At 39.0% G+C, this 26,302-nt stretch overlaps 1 protein-coding gene across 1 annotated transcript; it reads right to left on the bottom strand.

The window, feature by feature from the left end:
- Positions 1-577: 577 nt before the first annotated feature.
- On the bottom strand, positions 578-26,302 carry syt13 (synaptotagmin XIII). Its single transcript, XM_017687114.2, has 6 exons — positions 25,883-26,302; positions 20,383-20,587; positions 17,637-17,774; positions 8,413-8,732; positions 3,593-3,719; positions 578-2,581 (listed from the first exon to the last, which is right to left on the bottom strand). The coding sequence occupies exons 1-6, from the start codon at positions 26,054-26,056 to the stop codon at positions 2,277-2,279; spliced, it is 1,269 nt and encodes a 422-aa protein (XP_017542603.1). The 5' UTR covers positions 26,057-26,302; the 3' UTR covers positions 578-2,276.

Below are 26,302 nucleotides of genomic sequence, written 5' to 3'. Positions count from 1 at the left end.
GTAGGTCAAACACTACTACTGGTGTTTCTTGTCGTCATCATCATCATCTCTGGAATTATGAGCCAGATGAAACCAGTTCAATTAGCTCAGTTAGCTCATATGATGCACAGAACAGGATGAACGTGTCCTTCTAATTACTAATAATCACATACATATGATTGCTGTCTTAACAAAACTTTGTATAATCAAAATAGTAACTTCAGAGGAGAAGGAAAAATGTTTTCAACTTTGAATATGAGTTAATGTAATTATTTAAATTTTTTGTGGTCTATTCATCATAAAATGTAAAGGGCCAGAAAAAAATCAAACAAAATAGAGCTATAATATTTTGATATGGCAGCGATATGTAAAGCTGCATTTTTTTGAGAGGGTGATATTTTAACTTGAATATCAAACTCATTGTTTGGTGTCCACAGATTTTCAAAGATAAGTCATGTCTTGTATTTGGGTCTATTGGCCTCTGAGCTGCCTAGCAATAATTAGAGTGTGTCAGGAGAACTGGAGGGCCTGGGTGTCTTGAGCTCTTTTGGATGAGCTCCATAAAAGCTTTTAAGCCTCCAAGGAGAGATGAAAGCTATTTCCAGAAACAAAGGCTGGCTTTCTTTTATTGATTCATCATCATGTTTGTGTCTGAAATACATTAGATATAAGACTCTAGTCACATTCAGAATAACATTTGAGAAGATGTTTAACATATCTTATGTACAAATAAGAGCTAACACTGAATATAGTGTGCAGATTATTTAACTCTAATTTGGGTATTTTACCTAGATAAACAAAAGTCTCATTTGCTGTGGGCCACAACACACATACAGCAGACACATTTTTAAAAAAAATCTTACATCTGTAATGAATATCTTCTGGGGTGTTTAATGTTTTACAGGTCTATATCTTTCCAAATCTATATCAGACGCTAGATGGATCACCTGACACATCTAATCACAGCCATACATTTCAGATATTAAATCTGCTGCATTTGTACCATACAGTCGATAGAGCTTTAATTGGTACTGATATTTTGGTCCAAACCCCAGCTATCACATTATCACGCTTTGAATCTGAAACTGACCCTAGTATAATAAATTCTGTCCGTAGCTGACCTGAACTGGCCCATTAGTATACAAAGGGGCAGTTTCCATGTAGTGACGGCAATAGCAGTCATAAGAACATGGATGAATAAAATATGATAATATGCTACAATCAAGTAATCACCTGTCCAGTATATATTTAAATTCTGTTTCAATTAATTTTAAAAAGCACCTCAAATATTTTTAGGGTGGATAAATGCTCCATAATGCACGGTTCTCACTCTGTGCAGTAATGCTGGAGTGAGAGTTTAGCTTTAACCTGTTTAATCCTAAAACTCTACACATAGAACACACTGAACATTTAACATGAAAATATTTTTGCCAAATAAATTAAATATCCTTTAGGCTGCACTAAATTGTACTTTCCTGAATCAATTCACTGTATATCCTGCTTTCTCATGATTGTGGGCCTCCTGGACCTTGTTGTTGAGTGGGTGACTCCATGATTTAACATAGTGAAAGTACTGAAGAATAAAGTATGGAGAAAAATATGCTGTGAGAGCCCTAACATGAAATTGAACCCAATACAAACCAGACCAGAAATGACCAGACAATGTCATGGCCCCTGAAATGACATCCAACCCCAACATGAACAGTTGGATCCTGTCAGGCTGATGTAATAGAAAATTATCACAAACAATCTGACACATTTCCCTGTATGTCAAAAAGAACAGAAAACCTGCTGACATGAAACATGTCAGAGGCCAAATGGGCAGATGCTGAAGCTGGAATATTCTTTTAAACATCCAAATGCTTCATTCAACCCAAGCAGATCCAAGGCCATGCTCAATCACCTTTCTCTCCATTTTGGCTGTGGGTGAGATGTGATTAGAATGACTCATCCAGGTTAGAGTGACGCGGAGTTCCTTTGACATATTCACAACACCAAAGCTAAATATGGTTCTATTTCATACAAAAGTGCTCTAATCACTATGGAATAATCTGTAGCAAAACCAAATAACACGTTCACAGACTTCTCTTCAGGTTCCTTTTTGCCTACAAACTGCTAGCTAGAGCAAGAACAGTTACAAAATATTTTGCTAACTGATGAACTCTGCTACAATCTGACTAATGACACAGATTAATATAGAATAGAGCAGTGTTGTAAAATCTGTCCAAACATTTAACTATTCATCACATACAATTGGAATACATTAGTTCTGTTTTTGTTTTAAGCGTGTATATTCCTCAGGCGTACAAAGGATGCCACATTGCGACCTGCTTGCGTGGGTTATCCAGCATCTGTTGCCAGTGTTGTAGGCCGGTCCCGGAAGCATGGAGACCCAGCAGGCAGCAGCCGAGAGGGAGCAATGTGCCAGGGCTGGTTTGGTTCAGCACTTCTAGGTCTAGGCTAGACTTGGTAAGCAGCTCCCTGGGGAGCTCAAGCATCATCATCTCATTCCACACTGGGTTAATCTTGTGCTTGACGCGTCTTGTCTGCTTCTTTTTCAGCTTGGTGCTCTGGTGTTTCAATGTCAGCTTCACGGACAGATCTGAGAAATGAGAAACTCCATTATATATATTGCTTCAATGTATTAAATCTATTATTTATACTAGTAATGCAGAGCTACTTTGATTTCAGTGGAATCATGCTTTATCCAAAAGTCAGTCTGATGTGCAGCTCAGCAGTATGTGGGCAACTCACACTAAAAGCAATTGGTTTGCAGTGACCATACAGCCCTGTTACAGCTCTAAAACACTTCAACTCAGGAAGGGGGTTTGAAATAGCTACCAACTTGTATCAGGTATGTTGGAGTAATAGAAATGCTAAATTAGTATTGCTGTGTCCCTCCAGTATTGCACTGACCCTTTGCTAATCCCATCCCCTAAATACTTATTGTCCAGTTGTATTGTCCAGCGTAACCACTATAACTAGGCAGGGGCACCTATAACAAGCTTTTATAATTTTCAGAAAATTATGCCATAATGTTTGTGCACTGAAGGGGGTGGGATCAGAAATGGCACAATGCTGCTAAGCCACAGTATTTAAGGGAGGAGTTCAGTGAAAGTTCAGTTAAACCCATCAAAAACTCCACAGGTTACATGCCAAGGTAGAAAATTCAGATGTAGCAACAATAAGCACAGGGACAGTATTAAAGGGACAAATAGTGTTACAGCACTTTATGTTGACTTTACATTACAACACAATAATAAACTCATAATACTTAGATGTGTACGTGTAGTCTATAGATACAGTATATAAACCAAGAGAAGATATACTGGGCTAATTTAAGATTTTCATATAATTTTAAAGTATACTGTTGACTATTTAACTGGTAAACTTTAACAAAGGTCTCTGGGTTATTTCATAAAATGTCCAACATCCAAGAAGGCCTGAAAAAGAATTACAGCCCCAAACAGAACAACTTTTGGGCATTTTATGCTTCTATTGTCTTCATATTGTCTATTTTGTAGTTTTTAGTGGCCTAAATTATTCCATTTTGCTCATTGCAGTGTATCTTGAGGCCCTTATTTACATTGGAATAAATTCTGTACAGTGATACCTATATTGTCTTTGAGTTTATCAGACTGCAGTCCTCGTGCCTTCATCACCACCACCCCCAGCCTATTAGCTGCCGGTAAGTAGCTCAGTGACAGCAACAGCTCCCCAGCTGATGATGTCACTTCCAGCTGTGGAAAAGAGAATATTGCCAATTAATTCTGGAAACTGAAGAAATCACAAGAACAGTAGATTAAATCAGCAAAGTCATCCGGCCAGGACCAGTCTTTTGTAAAATAGCATGATATAGAGGATGTACTGATTAATGTTGTATATAATGTTTATGTTTATAAAGATAAAAGTTTTCTTAGTATTTAGACAATTATGTCAAACTATTTTTTACTGTTGTGTAAGGTTTTTGAGTTACAAAAAAAAAGAATTAAAGCAACCAGAAAAATAGTCAAAAAGGTGTTGAAAGGATGCACAGATGCTGACTGGTTGAGCCCCTTTAGGACAACGCAGCCAATGCAACTAAAAGCACTGAACAATTCTGGTTAACTGTTCTGATACTTGCCCATAAAATTGGCTTTATTTCCAAAAAAATTAAATCAAATGCACAAAACAAGAGTCATAACTATGAGTCTGTACTTTTTCATCCTAACATTTCATCCAAATAAGTATGTTTGGTATCTTATATGCAAAGTACAGGGTGAGTCAAAAGTCACAGGACACAGTTTTATTTAATTTCATTTTTTATGCTGTCACAAGCCTCAATGACGCAGTGCTGAAGGTGGTGTTTGTTGCGGATTTTCTCAGCATACATCATTTGTTTGAGATGACCCCAGAGATAAAAGTCGAAAATAAAAAAATAAAACCTGTCCTGTGACTTTTGACTCACCTAGTCTATAAATGACCATTAGGTCTATATATTTGCTGACACCTGCAGTACTGTGCAAAATCCGTGACCTCCATTAGTTCATTTAATTTCTAGCCAAAACAGTACAATTTATTAATTTTTCAACTTCAATTTAACAGAAAACATCACAGAAGCCTCAACAAATATCAAATGGTTCAGAATTTGGTTTGTCCATCCTTTGATTTTACTACGTCTTCCATTCTTTTTGGCAAACTCATTCTATTTGCTTTTGCAATTAAAAAAAAAACAAAAAAAACTGCAGAGATCTAATTTTCTTGATTCAAGTAATTCCAAACACATTTAGTGATGTTGTCTGGGCTCTGTCCAGGTCATTGTTCTGAGAACACGAGCAAATTCTTTAATTTGCAAATATCCTTTCTTTTTTTTTTTTCTCTTTGTTTCTTGGTTGGTCCTATTTCTGTCATAGGGTGAACAGCTTCTGAATTTCAGGCAGCAGTTCAGCAGCTCTGTCTCTGGGCTTCCCTTACCCCATATAATCCTAATCTAAGATAAAGGATTACTGCAAACACAATTTGTACTTTATGGTTAGACTCACATTACAAGCCCTACTGTTCAGTTTAGAATTTTTCTCAGATCAGATCATTGCTTAGTGTGAACAGACCAAATGGTGTAGGGACACATAGTGTATTTCCAAAATGGGATAATACATAAAGTGGCTTAGATCTGATTTTGATACACATATCTGTTTATTACATTACAAGGTCCTGGTATGATCCAGGTAGGCAGACATCAGTGGCATAATGCGAACGCTAATGGGCCTGGTGAATTAGAATGAATCTCATTCATACCAGTGGGGTCACATTAGCATAATCATGATCATGCTACCATATTAACAATCATTCTGGAATAATCCTGTTTTACAGCCCACATGTGGGTGGATGGCTATAATTGTGACAGCTTGCAGCACCCCCTCCTTAGCACCCGAGCTCATAAAAATGACGAATGTGATCCGATAATCAATTCCTTTTATTTGTGTCTCTTTCTCTGGTTCTGTCTCTCTATTTTTGTGCATCCATAAACCACCTCCTGGTGATATTGTTGACAGTGAGGAAATATGAATCATCTCACACCATGGGTTGAAAAAGAGCCAGCTTAATATTACTGTATAAGCGTGTGTGTTTGTATGAGCGTCTGCCTGTATATGACTCCTGCCTCCACTCTCCCATCTGTTGAAGTGTGTCTGTAAGCATGAGTGTGTAGAAGTGTCTTGCTATATGAACAAATAAATAAATTTTTGAGTGGTGCTCATACAGCCCAGTGTGAACTGCGTCATACGTGGCGTCATACACACACACACTCAGTCTGCACCTTTAAATCCCCTTCAGTGAACCATTCACGTTTTCTATGTGATTCTTCAACATTTTGCACAAGCCTCTCTCAAATGCATATGCATGAAGGAGAGAAGCGCTTCATCTGTTTGTTTTTCCATGCACATTGCCCATAAACTGCACGTTTACGTTTATGTAATTCAGTGAGGTATAGTACATATTATTTAGCGAGAAGCTGCTATTAAAATACTATGTGGAATAAATAGTAGCTACAAAAAATATTATTTTTTTAAGGGTGTGTTTGAAATACTACAGTCATTAGAAATTCCTGGCAGCTCTCTCTCTCTCTCTCTCTCTCTCTCTCTCTCTCTCTCTCTCTCTCTCTCTCTCTCTCTCTCTCTCTCTCTCTCTCTCTCTCTCTCTCTCTCTCTCTCTCTCTCTCTCTCTCTCTCTCTCTCTCTCTCTCTCTCTCTCTCTCTCCTTGTGTACACACTGGAGCTGCAGCTCCTCTGGGATATGTGATGACGCAGATAGAGATCTCCTGCCCGACGTGCACATCAGATGGAAGCATTTGTGTGTGTGTGTCTATGTGTATAGGAGAAAACTGATACTGAGACTTATTCATCTAAAGCCAACTGAAGACATCAAGAGTGTGTTGGAGGAAGATTATTTAAATAGTACATTTTAACCTCTAATATCTGCTTGTTTTAGAGATGGTCCCTTGGTTGAACTATGCATGTGAAAGAATATATTTAGATGGAAATGAGTAATTTGCAAGAGCTGGGTTTTCTTATTCATTGCAAGCAATACCTTCAAATACGTAAAAGTGTTTTTATTGTTTATAAAATGCTACTTTTTGTTGTAGTGATTACACATTCATTTTTTTCATTTCAAGAACGTTGCGGTCATAGTGGAGAGGTATAAATTGTCTTCATAGCAGGATGGTTCTCACCCCTTTCCTTTTCACCAATCATTGCTCAATAGCAGCTCAACAAAGCAGTTGAATAGTCACTCAAAAAATAGTTGGCTAGTTGTTATTATCACATGAAAAAGAATGTCTGTGAAAACTATTTTGTTGGTAGCTTGTAAATAGTGGCTTGTTCTAGCAGCAGAAGCTGTCTGAGGTGTGAAGAGTTTTATCTTGTTGTTGTACTTCAGTGGCCAGAGGGCTTAAGGCTGAAACTGATGTACACAGATTGATGCTGCATACTAAAATCACCACAGCACTCAAACACACCTTTCACTGAAAATGTAAACTGGTTCTTTTGGCTTTGTGTTTGTTTTCTGCTCTTGTCTGTACACCCCCTGTATTTCCACCACTGTCCTCAGCTAGTTGACTGCTGTGCACACCATGACTAGTAGATTTATTAGTTAACTGGTCTATGCAGCACCTAGACCCAGCAGTGTCCTAGTTAATCTGATGACGGAGTTACAGAAATATACATCACTTGATTATATTGATTAAAAATATCTGAGTCAGTGTCCATTCTGCCAAGGATGTGGGGCACATAGAAAGAGGCTATAATGGACTACAATAACCAATAACTACCTTTCCTGTATTCCTATGACGTATGACTGCTATGACTGACAAGTAAGAAGATGTATGTGTGTGCGTGTATAAAAGACAAAGAGCGTTGGATTATTGAGATTCCGCCCCAGAATTTCAGCATGACGCACCAGCTGACTTATTCATGCCTCAGAGGACTCCTACCCTTCCTCTAAAATCTCAAAAGGTCACACACACAAACACACTTGCCTAGAAGCATGACTCAAACAACTAACCTGTAACAATCTTATTGTCCAAGTCTCATGTCATGTACAGTAGTATCACTCAATACACATAATACACCTTTGTTTAGATTAATATTTCTCATCTGTTTTCACCTGTATGAGGTATTTATGGTAATGTCACTCACCAATGATCACCTATATATGTCAGAGTAATTTCCCCCACCTCTACGTGTAAGAGTAATGTCTCATGTGTTTACAATTGTGATGCCCCACTAAAACCTACACTTTTTGTAGGTGGCAAAAAAAAACAGCAAAAAAAAGAAACAACTGCATAGGTTGCTTTGCATACACTTGTTATCAAAGTGTAAACATAGGCAGGTTTGCATGCATCACTTTGGACTGGCTGTATTTTAGACATGTGCTGTGTTATGAGAGGATAAGTTGGCAGACATTTCCTAAATAGGTAGATAGTTGGAGATTTACTATGTGCCTGTCCTGTGATTGTACCTGCCCTGGTGGTTCCTGAATATGAAGCTCCTTTGAACAGATCTACAGACAATCTTTTCACCCCCAGTTTTTTTCTGTCGCATAGATATGCGGTCATCATATTTTTGATTTATGTATTTGTTTATTCATTTTTTAAATCTTGGTATCATTTTTGTTCTTGTAATATCTCTCACTTATGTTCATCTTCTCAGTCCAGGTCCTTAAATATCACTGCCCTGCACCCCCCCCCCTTTCCAACATGTATAACAACTAAATAAATAATTTAAAGTTCGCTGATGAGGTGTGCTGAGTGTGTTAGAACAGGAAAACTCACAACATGCAGGCTAACAACACTGCAGGACCAGAATTGAAGACTGCTCTATTAGAGTAATGTCTTTGATGTGTTCACCTGTATAAGGTGTTTAAGGCACTCTCTGATGTATGTAAGGCAATATTCCTCACCTGTTTGGGTGGTTGCAAGTCAACCCAGCAATCAGCATCTGACATCATGCCCACGTCAGCCAGTTTGAACCTCATAGTGCCTAGAGTAGTATTCCGAGAGAAGCGGTCACAGCTGTGTAAGGTCAGTCCCACCTCTCCCTCCATACCATCTGTACCCTCCTTACTACAGTTGTTGGGCAGGACAAACACCAAGACCTCACCCCACTGCACCCGTGTTGCTAGCTTGCGCACTGCTGTCTGAGAATACTTCTGCTCTCCGGATACACTCACACAGCCCGACACGTACCCCTCGCAGCCAGCCTCTACGGTAATGTTCTCCGCTACAGAGAAGAAAAGAGAATGAAAAATGGGAAGAAGGAGAAGAATAAGAAAGGAGGAATTAGATTCTAAGAAGCTCATCTAAGCCTCCTTACCGCATTCACTCAGTCCCTTCCCTCTTTTATTTTCATCCTTTCAGATGAAAGAGCTGATTTTTTGCTTTGTGTAGATAAGATGACTCAAGGTATTGACTCGACCCAGATTAACTCAAATCACTTCTAATGATGCATTTTGATGACTGCAGTATTCTAGCCTTTATGTGAATATCTTACACCCTTGAAAGGCTTTTAAAGATGTAAGAGATTCTGTTTTGCATTCAAAATACCAAATGACATGGCAATTAGCAAAACCTTCACCTCCTCCGTAGCTATTGCAATAGCATACATTTAACATAATTCATTATATCTGACTATATTTTATTGAAGAAAAAAAAGCACTGCAAGCTTCCACATACTTCTGCACTATTGATGTATTGAAGGCTACACAGATACCTTACGGCAACTGATGCATTTTTCAATTGCACCCACAGAACAGGATTAAGAGCAGTGCCAATGTGCCTCTCTGAACTCAATAACCTATCTGCAGTCATCAGTGCTGCAGGCAGAAGGACCTAAACTGGACTCAGAGCACAGGACTGTCATAATGTTATGGTTCTGGAACTGACTGACCCATTTAGTTTTAGATTTGAAAGATTGTAGGAATCAGTAAAAACTCAGAGGTACACAATTTCTCACTTACCCCAAGCGTACATAATCAGAAAACATATTCATCTGATACACTGGAACAAAACCACCCAACTTTTTGAAATTATGCAAGATAAATTCGGGGGGGGGCAGGGGGTCTCCAGGTGTCACAAAGGGACACAGCCTATATTATTGATTTACATGTTTTTGAGAGTGAATTATAGCCACAGTAATGGTACTACTTTGTCACTTTGAGCTTAAAGAGTGACTGCTTGAATGAAGACAGAATAAACAGTCTCTGGCAGAACTTGGCTAAACAGCTAAGAGAAAAATTAATTACCTTTGATTTCAATCAACAAAATGATTAGTCTCCAGCTACACTGCAAAATGTCCAGATTTGGGGCATTGGTTTGTCAGAAAATGTCTGACCATTTAGGTACGTCATCTGAGGATTTGTTTTTACATTGTCTTTATTCCACTTATAAAGTAGACATACCACTTCATTCAGAATGCTACTGTGAAACTGTGAAGCTGTTGTACATCTGCAAATGTTTCCAACAAAACACAAATTGGGGTTGCACACAGACAGTTGTTGCATTTTGTTATAGTCACTGTCAGGTTCTCCCACACAGTGGGTAACTTTGTTTTATGTTTAAATTGCTTTATGTCAGCAATAGCCTCCCAGTGTTGGTTCTCCCAACCCGTCAGACCAAATTTGCACCCATGGTTTGGTAAAGTTACCTTTTTATTTTGTGCAAGGCTAATATAGCTAACAAGCAATAACGTATTGATTTTTTTCCTACCGTACTAAAACTATCTATAGATCTATAAAAATGTAATGTTGCACAGCTAAAAACTGTAGTAGTAGTAGTAGTAGTAGTAGTAGTAGTAGTAGTAGTAGTAGTAGTAGTAGTAGTAATCTAACTGAAGCCTAAAATGTGTCCATACTTTGTCAGGTTTATAGATTACGTACAAAAAAAAAAAACAGCCATTAGGGGTGTATTTTGTGTACTTCTGGTGCCGGTCCCAAGCCCAGATAAATAAAGGGGTAAGTGCTGGGTATGTATGGTGTGAAAGACAGAAATGCGGAAGGTCAGATGGTTGTAGATTTTGCAAAGAGAATGGAAATGTCTGTGGTGAACACGTATTTTCAGAAGAGGGAAGAACACAGGGTAACATATAAGAGTGGAGGGAGGTGCACACAGGTGGATTATATCCTTAGCAGGAGATGCAACCTAAAGGAGATTGGAGATTGTAAAGTGGTACCAGGGGAAAGTGTAGCAAGGCAGCATAGGGTGGTTGTCTGTAGAATGAGATTAGAAACAAAGAAGAGGAAGAGAGTGAAGACAGAGCCAAAGATTAGATGGTGGAAGCTGAAGGAGGAGGATGGTTACAGGCAGTTCAGGGAAAAATTGCAACAGGCCCTTGAGGGCAGTGAGGATCTACCTGAGGACTGGGAAACCACAGCTAAGGTGGTGAGAGAAAATGGCAAAAATGCGTTGGGTGTTTCGTCTGGTCAGAGGAAAGAAGACAAGGAAAGTTGGTGGTGGAATGAGGAAGTCCAGGAGAGTATTCAGAAGAAGAAGGCAGCTAAGAAAAAGTGGGATAACCAGAGAGATGAAGGAAGTAGGCAGGACTACTGTGAGGCTAGTCGCATAGCGAAAAGAATGGTGGCAAAGGCAAAGGCTTAGTCCTATGATGAGCTGCATGAGAGGCTGCACAGTAAAGAAGGAGTAAAGGACTTGTATCATTTGGCTAAACAGAGAGATAGAGCTGGAAAGGATGTACAGCAGGTTAGGCTGATAAAGGATAGAGATGGAAATGTACTAGTGAGTGAACAGAGACTGTTGAGTAGATGGAAGGAGTACTTTGAAGAACTAATGAATGAGGAAAATGAGAGAGAGAGGAGGACAATGGGGGAGAGATAGTGGATCAGGAAGTGCAGAGAATTAGTAAGGTGGAAGTGAGGGCAGCTTTAAAAAGGATGAAGAATGGAAAGGCAGTTGGTCCAGATGACATACCTGTGGAGGTATGGAGATGTTTAGGAGAGAAGGCAGTGGACTTTTTAACCAGGTTGTTTAACAAAATCCTGGAGAGTGAGAGGATGCCTGATGAGTGGAGAAGTAGTGCACTCGTCCCCATTTTTAAGAACAAGGGTGATGTGCAGAGCTGCAGTAACTAGACGTATAAAGATGATGAGCCACACCATGAAGGTATGGGAAAGAGTTGTTGAAGCAAGGCTAAGGCGAGAGGTTCAGATCAGTGAGCAGCAGTTTGGTTTCATGCCCAGAAAGAGTACCACAGATGCAATTTTTGCGTTGCGAGTGTTGGTAGAGAAGTACAGAGAAAGTCAGAAGGAGCTACATTGTGTCTTTGTGGATCTAGAGAAGGCATATGATAGGGTGCCAAGAGAGGAACTGTTGTACTGTATGAGGAAGTCAGGTGTAGCTGAAAAGTATGTTAGGGTGGTGCAGGACATGTATGAGGATAGTGAGACAGTGGTGAGGTGTGCAGTTGGAGTGACAAATGGTTTCAAGGTGAAGGTAGGGTTACATCAGGGATCAGCTTTGAGCCCCTTCTTGTTTGCAATGGGGATGGAAAGGTTGACAGATGAGGTCAGGCAGGAGGCTCCATGGACCATGATGTTTGCAGATGACATTGTAATCTGTGGTGAGAGTAGAGAGCAGGTGGAAGAGAATCTGGAGAGGTGGAGGTTTGCACTGGAGAGGAGAGGAATGAAGGTCAGTAGAGACAAGACGGAATACATGTGTGTGAATGAGAGGGAGGCAGGTGGAAAGGTGAAGATGCAAGGAGTAGAGGTCGTAAAGGTGGATGACTTCAAATATCTTGGGTCAACCATCCAGAGCAATGGACAGTGTAGAAAAGAGGTGAAGAAGAGGGTGCAGGCAGGATGGAGTGGGTGGAGACGGGTGTCAGGGCTGATGTGTGACAGAAGGATAGCAGCAAGAGTGAAAGGGAAGTTTTACAGGACAGTAGTGCGTCCTGCTATGATGTATGGTTTGGAGACTCTGGCTCTGTCTAAAAGACAGGAAGCTGAGCTGGAGGTGGCGGAGATGAAGATGCTGAGATTTTTGTTGGGAGTGACAAGGATGGACAAGATTAGAAATGAGCAGATCAGAGGGACAGTGAAGGTGGAGCAGTTTGGAGATAAAGCCAGAGAGGCCAGGTTGAGATGGTTTGGACATGTGTTGAGGAGGAATAGTGGATATATTGGTCAAAGAATGTTGGAGATGGAGCTGCCGGGTAGAAGGAGAAGAGGTAGACCTCAGAGAAGGTTTATGGATGTAGTGAAGGTGGACATGGAGATGGTTGGTGTAAAAGTAGAGGAGGCAGTGGATAGGGCAAGATGGAGGCAGATGATCCGCTGTGGCGACCCCTAAAGGGAGCAGCCGAAAGAAGAAGAAGAAGAAGATAGATAATGTACAAAAAAAAAAAAAACGACATGTCTATTTGAAATTACTCAAAAACTCAACATGAACAGAGATGATGTTTATGTGAGCTCATAGATTTCCAGCTTAGTCATGGCAACACAAACCTATACTTCACCAGCGCTGCACAGTAATCTGTAAGCATAACACATATGTTTCCTTATTTAAATTTGAGGCCAGTGTCTGATTTAGGCATACAGGGGTATAAACTTCCATTACTTGTTAGCTACATTAGCCCTATAGCTCCAGTGCACAACTACAAAAATAAAACTTCAGATAACAAGCACTTACAGTGTATCACAAAAGTGAATACACCCCTCACATTTCTGCAGCTATTTAAATATATCTTTTCATGGGACAACACTGACAAAATGACACAAATGACACTTTGACACTTTTTGTCAATGACTGTTATATGACTTATAACAGTGTAAATTTATTCTTCCCTCAAAATAACTCAATATACAGCCATTAATGTCTAAACCACCGGCAACAAAAGTGAGTACACCCCTAAGAGACTACACCCCTAAATGTCCAAATTGAGTGCTGCTTGTTATTTTCCCTCCAAAATGTCATGTGACTCGTTAGTGTTACTAGGTCTCAGGTGTGCATAGGGAGCAGGTGTGTTCAAATTTGTAGTACAGCTCTCACGCTCTCTCATACTGGTCATTGAAAGTTCCAACATGGCACCTCATGGCAAAGAACTCTGAGGATCTTAAAAGATGAATTGTTGCACTACATGAAGATGGCCAAGGTTACAAGAAGATTGCCAACACCCTGAAACTGAGCTGCAGCACAGTGGTCAAGATCATCCAGCGTCCAGGGTCCACTCAGAACAGACCTCGTGTTGGTCGTCCAAAGAAGCTGAGTGCATGTGCTCAGCGTCACATCCAAATGCTGTCTTTGAAAGATAGGCGCAGGAGTGCTGTCAGCATTGCTGCAGAGATTGAAGAGGTGGGGGGTCAGCCTGTCAGTGCTCAGACCATACTACATACTACACTACATCAAATTGGTCTGCATGGCTGTCACCCCAGAAGGAAGCCTCTTCTGAAGTCTGTACACAAGAAAGCCCGCAAATAGTTTGCTGAAGACATGTCAACAAAGGACATGGATTACATGTCCTATGGTCTGATGAGACCAAGATTTGTTTGGTTCAGATGGTCTCAAGCATGTGTGGTGGCAATCAGGTGAGGTGTACAAAGATAAGTGTGTCATGCCTACAGTCAAGCATGGTGGTGGGAATGTCATGGTCTGGGGCTGCATGAGTGCAGCAGGTGGTGGGGAGTTACATTTCATTGAGGGACACATGAACTCCAATATATACTGTGAAATACTGAAGCAGAGCATGATCCCCTCCCTCCGGAAACTGGGTCGCAGGGCAGTGTTTCAGCATGATAATGACCCCAAACACACATCTAAGATGACCACTGCTTTACTGAAGAGGCTGAGGGTAAAGGTGATGGATTGGCCAAGCACGTCTCCAGACCTAAACCCAATAGAACATCCTTGGGGCATCCTCAAGTGGAAGGTGGAGGAGCGCAAAGTCTCGAATATCCACCAGCTCCGTGATGTCGTCATGGAGGAGTGGAAAAGCATTCCAGTGACAACCTGTGAAGCTCTGGTAAACTCCATGCCCAGGAGAGGGAAAATAATGGTGGCCACACAAAATATTGACACTTCAGGAACTGTCTCTTAGGGGTGTACTCACTTTTGTTGCCGGTGGTTTAGACATTAATGGCTGTATATTGAGTTATTTTGAGGGAAGAATAAATTTACTGTTGTGTTTAACACTGTTATATAAGCTGCACACCGACTATTTTTTATTGTGTCAGTGTCATTTTGTCAGTGTTGACCCATGAAAAGATATACTTAAATATCTGCAGAAATGTGTGGGGTTTACTCACTTTTGTGATACACTGTATATTAGGGCTGTGGGGTAAATTCGCATCTTAAATTCTCTCAGCAGCATTGCAGGCCAAATCATCCATTACCAGAGAAGATACCAGTCCTCTGACCACTGAGCTGTTCCCCTGGTTGTAGACTAGCCATCTGGCCATGCCTCAAATCTGATTAATACATTTTTACATGAACTAGCCAAACAGAGACACTAAAAAGCACCGCTGTAAGTTAAATTAATTTAAGCAAAGTTTTGCCATGACACACCAATGTGCTAAAATTATAACAAACTATATAAATTTGCAGAAAGAGGTCTTTTCTAGTGGCATCATTAGAACAGTGCACTGGCCCCAGCAACAGGAAACAACTGAAAAGCAGTTAATGAGCATGCTCCCAGCATCCCATAATTATGTCTTAACCTCTGGTCAGGTCCATGACCACAGCAACCATTCAAGTGCGCGCATGTCTTTCTGTCTGTGACCTTTTCATCAGTGTCTGTAGGGAAAACACTCACTTCACAGCTGAAATAAATGCTAGCATTCACAGCGTATGAGTCCATTTAAAAAGTGTAATGTTTCTAGATATGTGCACATGTAAGTGTATTTACAGACGTGTAAAGGTGTGTGTAGACATGTGCAAGTCTACAATGTTTAGGTATGGGTTTAGGTAAGCAAGTGTTAGTGGTGTAAATGTAAGCTCATAAGACAAAAAATAGCCACATGCATAATTTCTAATACTGTACCTGGTTATGTGTCCCCTTGCTTTAGCAGCAGCATCAGTCCTGATAGACAAGATTATCTCTTCAGATTATCCATTATCATCTAGCCCATTTTTCAAAAACTGGGTTCACATTTGAGTAACACTTCATATGTGCCTAATTCAGCATTTCACCTGGTGTTCCAAATGGAGAACTGGGATTGAGGTCTGTATATTGCTAGTCAGTATTACATCGTGTTTGTTAAAGCAGTCCCATACAGATAACCTACAGACAGTATCCTGTAATGTGGGAATCTCAGTGTTGTGTGCTGTTTACACATGAACCACAAAGTTTGCATAAGAATTGGCTAGAATGTACAGGAACTCGGGGATCTCAAGAAACTGGTGTTATCCTTACCTGACAGGACTGGCACCATCATTAAGGCAACTGGAAAATTATGCATGCAACATTTTTGTACAGGGAGCATCAATTCATGGAATTGATCTAGGTTTTAGAATCTTCAATAATCAATTACTAGGGCTGGGTGTCAATAACAAATAATCATTTTACTGATACTAGGCATCTGGGAATCAAGAGTTAACTTCAAAGCTTTGGACTTCATTCTACATAGAGGCGTTCCAAGCTTGACCCAGTGGTCATTATATAAAGTGCATATTATACATTGGAGGAAAAAAAGCAGACTGTGCAAGTCCTAGCTGAACTGACCCACAACCAAACAGCTTTTTTCCTAAAATCAGCTCATCAGATCAAATGTATGTTTAGTCTTAGAATAGCCAGTATCACAAAAATGGGCAAAAGTTTCATGTAATCATAGAGGGGTAAAAATAATGGCTAGCATCTGGTGAAATGGTCAGAATTTTCCACTGGTGTGAAAGGGACTCATGTCTCAGTTGCTTGCCTCCCTCCCTCTCTCCAAAACCCTTGAAATATTATTACAAGGCAGCTCTGGCTTCATGAATCTTCTCTGCAGTGCTTTTCAAACTGAGTCATTACCCACTCGTGGGACACAGTGAGGTTAAGAGAATGTTGTGAGTAAGCTAAATCAAGGCATACTTTTTGTTTTTTGGAAGCACATTTCAGCTCAGAAGCAGAGACCACTCCATGTGTGCACCACTAGCATGTCCAAAGTTATTCTGTGTCAGTGTGGTCTTTTATAAAAGCCACGCACAGTAAATCCAATTTCAGTTGTCATGCTAGTGACAGAAACTATAAACATTCAAAACACACAAAACACTCATGAAAGACATGTCCAAAAATTGTTAATGAAATGTTTTAAGGTGTTCATACTGAAAGTAAGAGCTAAAAATATCCTATTTAAACAATACATTGTTTTCCTGGTAATGTGTCAGCTTCTGAGCCCTCCTGGTAGTTTTTTTGGGAGTTGTATCAGGTCACATGCAGGCCATTCTTATCGACATGTAGACACTTGTGTTCACACTTACTTCTTTCCTGTTTAATACCTTAAATCCATAAAAAAAATCCATATGTAAAAATGGCTTGTCAGTTTTGGAATTCAGAACATTATTGTGTGGAATTGACTCTTTGACTCAAGTCCATTGATTCCCTTCACTAAAAATTGGAATCAAAGTCAACTTCAGAATGTCTGCCCTTGTAATCACTTAAAATATTCAATGAAGTATGCAGTGACTTTTTGGGGCAAAATAAAAATTCTTGAACATAAAAGGCAGAAATCTATAAAAGAAGCAGGGTATTATGTTTTTATTGTCTATATTCCACTACTCCGCGACCCTGAAGGAGAAGCGGCTTAGATGATGAATGGATGGATATTCCACTACTGTGTAAAAATTCATCATATTTGTACTCAGTGTACTTTAAAAAGGAATGTGAACTGTAATAAAATAAAGTATTTAAATTAAATTGAATAATATTGAAGTCTGAGATTTCATTACGTATTGATATATCATTTACCAAAGAATTGTAATTTAATGAAATCATTGTTAGGTCAAGAAAAGTACAGCCCTAAAAGGTATATTTGTATGCAAGCGCACATAAAGAAAGTGAGTGCAGACGGCTGTCTAAGGGTTCAAAACGCATGGGTGAATCTCTGCCTGATTGAAGTGGGTGTGATGGGCATGTGCTACTCTGTAATGATGATCTATTTTCTGAGTAGGTGTTTATGTGCGTGTATGAGTGTGTTACCTTCTATAATAGTGATGTGCAGCTCTCTGTTCTGGCTGTGCAGGCGGAGAGAGAAGTGCAGTTTTGGGTGCAGGACAGAGCTGCTGGTTGTCATGCTGCTCAACTGCTCGACTGTACAGGGTGTATCATCAGCAGAATCTGCAAAAATTCAGCATATTTTTAATACATAAAAATTATATATTGTATAAAATTATGAATAGTTTTAATAATTATAACAAATATTAGAATAAGTATTTATTAAAATAATAATAGATCTATTATATAATAAAATGTTTTTAGAAAACCAACATTGATAATTCTTAACATTTAAAAATCAAATAAATTTTTCACAATATTTAGTTTTTCTAGCATGTTAGAATGAACAAAATGCAAAACAATGACTCAACATTTGGAGGAATGTTCAGAATTAGGAGGAATATCAAATAATTGGTAAAAATAATTTAATGAAATAAGATACTGGAAAAATGGACTGACATCTTGTCGGCTACATGTTATGCAGTTTATGCAGTTACTGTACATGGGTTGTTTACAGGCTCACTATAATTCTATAATAAGTCTTTTTATTAAACATGCAGTATCCAAAAGTCATTTGTGATGTACTTAATCACGGAAAAGCCACAGTGACTATTTAAATTATTTTTCTAATTTTGTACTTAATCAAATTTAAAGTAATTAACATTTGCAGACAAATGTTATGTTTAAAAAGTTTGCAGCAGAGGTTGTTTGTCTTTTCACTTCAAAAAGCAACAATGTCTAATTTGGCCATGATTTGATTCTACACAGCAATCGAGTTTAACCTCACATCATCCACAACCATCTGATTTGGTCCCTCCGTCTGACAAGAATGAGCCAAACTCCAGTGCATAACCAGGACAGTGGAGAGGATCGTCAGATGTAATCTGCCAACACTTCAGAACATTTACAATAGTAGGATGATAAGTACACTGGAAAAATTGCATCCTGGACATTTTCCACTCCCCTCTGGTAGAAGATTCAGGGCCATCTAAGCCTGCACGACGTAATTTCTCCACAGATCTGGCTCTCATTAGCACAGTGGACACCTCACACTTTAAACTTAAAGTGAACAAACAAACTACCTTTATTAAAATAATTTCTCTGTAACACTGCTTATTTTCAAAACAGTACAATTTTTTTTTAGAAATGTTTATATTATTCTGCAATATTCTGTATGTAGTAGTTATTATTTCTCTCCTCAGCCCTGTGCATGCATATCTTTAGCTTCTTTTACATTGGTTCTTTATTATTCTCTTTTTTTAATCTATTTATTCTTTTTTTTATTTCTGCCTTAGTTTAAGCTAGAGGTGTATAGCATTAAACTCTTGTGTGTGCTTGATGCTAACATGACACTGCAAATCCATACAGGCCCAATTCCATAGTTAGCTAAAACTATAAATAGCTAAAAATACTGTAGCAATGCTAATCAGATACTTACAAAGATACTCAAAAAGTGAATGTTTCTACATTAAGTTCTGCTCTATAATGCCATATATGACAAAAAAGAAAAAGCTTCTAGGTAAGCTAGCATGCTTTCAGGCAGCTATCCAGCATTAGCAAGCTAGGCTGATGTAACTAATTTTATAACATGTTTAAATTTTGTATACAATATTGTTACAATAATGTTACAGTAGCCATTTAATAAGGTCTTTGTTTGCTTTGTGTGTAAATGTTTTTCCAAAATTCAACATGGGATGGCTGCATGAAACTGTAAAATACATTTATAGTATCATGAACAAAGTATATTATTGTAGAAATTACAGAAATTCTTAACAGTGCATGATTGTGTTTGTGGTCTTGGCCACAGCCACTTAATGTCAACTGAATTCTAACTAAAGTGTTGGTATAATTTTCTTGTTTTTGTGACACTTAAGCTTCATTTGAATTCACAGGAGCGTGTTCAAGTACAGAAAGAAATAACAGAACACATAATGAAAGGGTAATCCTTTGCAGGGAACTGTGGAAGACAAAGGCTTATCCATCGCTTTCCCACTCTCTGTCTGACACACACACACACACACACACACACACACAGAGCTCGGAGGCATGTTCTGTTTGACAGTGTAATTCTACCACATTCTATGCCCTCTGGGACAAGAGCAGCCATTCAGACATCTCATCGTGGCCAATGAACATGTCACCAACATACATGAGATACAGTTTTATTCAGAAAGGTTAGTCCTTACCTTGGGCAGAGATATAAATAGCTAAAGTGAATGCTAATGGTTACCACTTGAATACCAGAGATGAATGCTGGGGGATTTGACATCCTGCAGTGTGTATGAATGCAAAATGTAGCATGATGTCAATCGTTAGAATCCTCAAAATTTCAGATTTGCACAAATTAACTTGTAACGTATAGAGATTAATGACCAGTTAAGGCCTATGCACAGTTTAGTGTAGAAAGTAGAAAATATACACTTTTTTTTAAATTATACTTTTAAAAAATGTAGCAGGTGTCTGAAATGTGTAAATGTTTGTTTGGGCACATATATAAATAATATATCCAGGGTTGTTAAAGTACTTTCCTTCAAACAATGTGCCTATGAGAATGAAGTCCCTAGTTCCTGGCCCCAGATTAAGCTTGTTGCTAGACAGAATTAGAACAGTGGTGATTCACAACTGGCTCTGCAATTTACTCCAAAATTAGCCTTAGTCTGAGCAGCCATAAAAGGGGCTAGCATGGCTCCTGTGTTGCTTATTCTGGCCTTATTGTTGGAGGTACTTTTACCTTGTCGTGGGAGAGCAAAGACCTCATCTCCTTCTGTTTCTTGACTACAGCAGTCAGGCTCAGCCAAAGGTTTCTCAGTGGTGTTTGTATTCTCACTGTAGTTGATGACCTCAGGTGATGTGACGGACGGCTTAGGCCTGTAAATTTTGGGGAACTTCAGCAGCGTCTGAGGCTGGATAGGCTCAGTAGATTTCTGCACACTGAACTGAATTGTGGTCAATGAACAAGAAAAAGGAAGAAGCAAAAAGGATACATTACACAATTGTATGCAAAAGTTTTACCACCCCATGTTGCATGTTTTGTCTGGGAGTGTGTGGTTACTTCTGTCACGTTACATATATTTTAATTTTTCATAAAATAATAAATGTGGCACCGGCCACATTTTATGTATGCATCTAAATGTACAGAAGTGTTCTCTCATACTTTGTATATTATTCATGTATCTGATAAAATGACATTCACTTTGTAGGTTTACAATTACTGACTGTAGTCCATCAGTTGCTGCACAGATTATCATTTCACACTTCTCCATCCATCAGTGTAAAGAAACCATCACTGACAATCAGCAGAGTTCCTGAGATTTTTAAACACTAGTGACGGAGACACACCTACCTTATTAGTATGCTTTGCGGGTGTACAATTAGAGACTGTAGCTAATCTTTTCCATGTACAGTTTCTGTTAGTGATCTTCTAACACTTTATCAGTAGACAGTGATGACAGGACCACCTTTGGGTGGATATCCTTGTTTGGTTGATTAATTTGAACCCAGCAATGACACTGATGTATTTACCAATCCACCACCTAAATAATACCTAGTCAGAGGTGATTCTATATTGGTCCCTTTACACTGGTTGGTGGGGTAGAGGGGGCTGATAAAATGTGTAGCGACAGAAGGGCTTAAGGCTGTAATTTGCTTACCTACAATATGGTATTCCTGAAGAGTGCAGGTACAAGCTATTCCTTAATAAACTTGCAAACTTGCAAGTGTATTTATGAAACAACAAATGGGCAGTAAGAAGAATCACAAAATTCCAGACAGATAATTATGCCTATAATTAATTCACCCGAAGGGGGAAGCCTTTTTTTAATTGAATTACATTTTTTGATTTAATTACAGTACGATCATTAAACTCTTAAGAAAAGACATAAATCCCCTCATGCACCAAAAAGGGAAATAAAGCTAACAACTAAAATGTGTTTAAAACACAGATGTGCTGCTGTCAGGGTTTACTTGTTATGATTTTTTTTTAACTAAGAAGAAAAAAATCTGAGATGATTCAGGGACTGAAATTGTGCAAGTGTGTGGGGGTTATCATTGAATTTACATTGTTATATAGTACAGTGCCAAGACAGTGTTGAAAAATAATGTAATATATAGACTGTATATAGTTTTGAAATCCTAGTCATGGAGACCCCACACTTTTTTCCCTCTCTCTTCTCTAATACATCTTATTCAGCTCACTAACTAATGTTGTAGCTTCCAGAGCATGGGGTCCCCACGTCTTGAATTGGGAACTCCTGGTCTATAGCATTCCAAGGTTGCTATACAGAAAGAGTTTCCCCAATAACAGCCCCTCTGTTGCTGCACATTTTATCAGCCCCCCTCTACCCCATTCACCAGTGGAAAGGGACCATTATAGAATCAAACAAATACATGCCAATCCAAAACATTAAGGCTTATTCTGCAGTTAGTGCCATTTAAACCCTGAACTTCTTGAAAAAGTGACTTTAGCCGATAATCTAGTTTTCTTCCCATTGTTCACAGGTAATCTGAACAATGCAGAATCCTGTTGAATATGTGTTCAAGTGCATGCATTATGCATTAATGCAAAATAATTTTAAAAATATTTGTATGATTATATTTAAAGGTAAAGTTTAGTTGATACTGTATGATACTGTACTGTATGATATGACTGGATACTGTATGTTTGTATACTGTGGTGTATTTTTGCATAAAACATGGTATCAGGGAGGGTCTAAGCTAGCTTAGCATTCTCGATGAAAGGTGAGAGGGTAGTGGGAGAGGCTGTTAAAACATAGCATAACGTTATTGGTGAATACGGTTACTAATACTGCCTTAATGACGTAGCCAGAAAACTTAATGCCTGGCTACAGTCACTACATTTTGACAGAAAGTAAAAACGTTGTCTTTTAAATGTCTTTTATGATGCACTGTGCTCGATATGTCTAAGAACATAAACAAAAATGTCAGTTTTGATTTCAGGTTGACACCGGGTAAACACTAGGCATTTGTCTCTGATTTCATCAGATGTCCTTAATATAGTTATGCAGTGAGAAAATCACTGAATAATTTAAACCCTGCTGAAGAATACATACATACCCAAAGACTGTCTCCCCTTCACACTCCCACCCATTTGTGACTGCAGAATGGAATTAAATATTCATGACCTCATAAGAATATTCATGGCCACATAGAAATATGCACAACTTACGAATATGCACAATTGCATGAACGCATGCTTGTTAGCCACTGTGTGTGCGTGTGCATGTGTGTGTGTGTGTGTGCGTGTGAGTCGTGACTATGCTGACAGCTCCTCTGAACCTGGCATGCAGTCAGACTCAACACCCCGAAATAGCCTTTAGATAAAAATAATGACTGAGTGCATGTTGACTGCAAGGTGTATGTTTGTGAATGTGGAAGCATAACGTTATTGGTGAATCCGGTTACTAATACTGCCTTAATGACGTAGCCAGAAAACTTGATGCCTGGCTACAGTCACTACATTTTGACAAAGTAAAAACGTATGAGTATTAGTGTTGATGATGTATGAGTTAGTAATGAGCAGGAATGTGTGCACGGAAAGGGGGTTGTGTCAATCTGCTCTGCTCGGTATTAAAAGGGGGGGGGGTGTTTGAGGTGGAAAATGGTAGAAAACAGCAACCTTTGACTAATTCAAAGCCAATGTCCTCCAGACCAGGTGTTCTAATTATAGGCCACTTCCTCCGTATTCTCCCTCCCTCCCTCCCTCCCTCCCTCCCTCACACACACACACACACACACCCACACACACACACACACACACACACACACACACACACACACACACACACACACTCACACTATATATAATTTTATTTTTTTCCAAAATGCTAAACTCAGCAGATAAATAATTGTCCATTAAAAACAGTAGAAACATGTCATATTTGCAGAAATTGTGTTAAATTATTTTCACTTGATTGGGGTGATCTGTTGTAAAAAGACAACTAAAATCAGTGGTATGGGTCTGACAGGATATATTGAGTTGGGATATTTGGAAGCAACAGAAGGCAGTATTATGCTGCTGAAACAATGAAAGATTCTTAGAACCATGTCTGCAGCCATCAGTCATGCATGGTGAAGAATTTGTGTAAGGTCGGGCATGTATAGCATTAGGAGTGTTTGTTTTTTAATTGAAGCATAATTACTGCTGATCAGAACAAATGTAAAATGTTTGGTTGGGAAGAAATTCAGAAATTCATCCTGCACCAAGATTGCAAGCCAAGCATACTGCTAAGAAAGGTAAGACATACTCGTCAAACAAAGAAGCTGTTTGTACTCAGACCTAATTTGACCATAAATTAAAGAAATACTTTTGGCACAGTATAGTACATATAAATTTTGGAATACACTGTATTCCAAACAGCATATAACAATACGTTTCAATTTAATAGGGTCAGAGATACAGCTTCACATAGAGGCACACATAAGCCCCAGTACATCATGAAAGAATGGAGCAGCTACCCTTGTGCTCATTAGCCCATTGATCTACGCAGCCAGATGACGCTTTTAGTACTGTCTGAAAGGAGAACCTCTTGAGTTCTCAGTCAGTAAACGCAAGAAGATACTTGCAAAAGATGTATTTTAGACTCACGACAGATGAATCAAAAGAAATGTGTCTTTGAGCAAGTCAGTGACTTCGTCTGCTCAAACTGCTCCACAACATGTAAGACTAGTGCAGATGTGCAACATAAACCTAAATGGTTAAACAATTCAGCTCATCACAGACCATGAGTCAAGAATAATATCTAGACAACAGTAACAGACACCAGTCGTGTCCATTCTATAATGCTATCACCCAGCCTGTTCTGTCTCCTGTCTGTACAGTGGTGAAGTAATTACAGCAAACAGCTAATGCTGTGTGTGAAGGCCAAGTCAGAAATCTATAAATCATAACATCAAATGAAGAGTGGAGTGAGAGAGGGGCAACAGAACACCCTGTAATGAGGCATCTCTCAGGAAGTCACTGTTGGCTTTCGACGGGATCTAATTACTTCAGACTCACAGGCAATTCAACAGCAAACATTTCATTAAACCTGCCAGTGTAAGATTAATGCCATCTCCTGCTTCTTCTGCTTCAACTGTTTAGGGTGCAATTAATACACGTTTAGAGCCAGTCAGTAAAGGGATCTGAAAAGTGCCAATGACCAGAAGAGACTTAATGTCTGATGTCTAGCCAACCCACAGACTTGGTCAGTCTGACTTGCACTTGCCACCGCCTCAGGGGACTGATTTGTTGTAAACCTCCTTACACAAGCAGTCCAGTTCTGTCCACATGATTCCATCACTTGACACTGTGACGAAAGGTTAGTGCTTGCTTTGTGCATATGGCCCAGTCATGTTTGTGTGTTTCTATGTAGCTGTGTACAGCACTCTGCAAGAGTCAGACACCGCCTTTCATTAATTTAATGCCCTGTCCAATCAATTAAGTTATTAAATTACTGTTAACAACTTACTGTAAACTATAAACCTATGAAATGGTAAATTTATAGGGTGAGTAAAAGTACTTTGATTTTATTCTAAATAGATTTTTACCATTGTCATTGCTCTATTTGTCATGAAATGTTCTCAAACTGTAAAGGGCAACTGGTGATGTTAAACAGTGTAAGAAAAATTTAATTCTAAAATTTTGCTACACTCTTAAAAAAGATGATTTTTTGAGGGTTCTTTAATAAAGAAAATGGTTCTAAATAAAACTATGAACACTCAATGAACCCTTTGCATGATTAAAGGGTTCTTTGCATGGTTAAAGTGTTATTTACCTTGAAGGAGGGGCATTCTCCTTCAAGGTAAATAACACTTTAACCATGCAAAGAACCCTTTAATCAGGCAAAGGGTTCATTGAGTGTTCATAGTAGATGTAGATGATGTAGATGATTCTATATACAACCTTATTGAAAAGGGTTCTCTTTGTAACAATAGAAGAACCCTTTTAGGTACATATGTGAAGCTTGTAAAAATAGCAGAAACCTTTTTGGTGCCATATACAGTTCTTGTCTTATATATATATATATATATATATATATATATATATATATATATATATATATATATATATATATATATATATATATAAAACCATATAAAACACTTTCTTCATCAATCTGAAGAACATCTATGCCATTTACTCATCTAAGCGATTATAAAATAACTGTTTATTCATCTTTTTCAGTCCTTGTCTATCCTGTTTGCATTTGTGTATGGGTGTCTATGCCTCTTACCTGGGTGAGTGTGTGCAGGATGCTGGCTTTGGCTTTCTCCGGGTCTACACTGTCTCCTCTCTCCAGTCTGCCCTTCTTGCAGTTCCTGCAGAGCAATGAGAGGCCACAGAGTGTGAGCGCTCCGGACACTGTCCCCAGGGTGGCCCCCAGCACCACTGCCACTGAAATGAACATTCTCACTGGTCTGTGCCTGGATCCGCAAAAGATGAAGAAAAAACAAAAAAGACAGATGGGGAGAGCTTTTTACTCCACCTCGCCGTTTACTCCTGTGATCTCATTGCGAGAGTGGCAAGAGTGGACGAGACTGAACCCAGAGAAGAAGACAGGCGACAAGAAGAGAGGTAGAGAGGCAGAGAGAGAGCCAGGAGAGAGGAGCGAGGGGCTGAAGGAGCACCACGTGTGTATACGCGTGTGTTATGC

Source organism: Pygocentrus nattereri, chromosome 25 (genome assembly GCF_015220715.1).
Source record: "Pygocentrus nattereri isolate fPygNat1 chromosome 25, fPygNat1.pri, whole genome shotgun sequence".
NCBI classification, from domain to species: Eukaryota; Metazoa; Chordata; class Actinopteri; order Characiformes; family Serrasalmidae; genus Pygocentrus; species Pygocentrus nattereri.
Note: the sequence above shows the minus strand (reverse complement) of the source record. Positions and strands in the feature narration are given on the sequence as shown.

What these genes read in the sequence shown, in the direction of transcription:
- syt13 (XM_017687114.2), bottom strand. Translation starts at nt 26,056, where the DNA reads ATGTTCATTTCAGTGGCAGTGGTGCTGGGGGCCACCCTGGGGACAGTG. An exon ending in ACTTGCAACCACCCAAACAG is followed by an intron (nt 3,720 to 8,412) that starts GTGAGGAATATT and finishes TCTTTTCCACAG; the next exon opens with CTGGAAGTGACATCATCAGC. An exon ending in TAAACTCAAAGACAATATAG is followed by an intron (nt 2,582 to 3,592) that starts GTATCACTGTAC and finishes CTCATTTCTCAG; the next exon opens with ATCTGTCCGTGAAGCTGACA.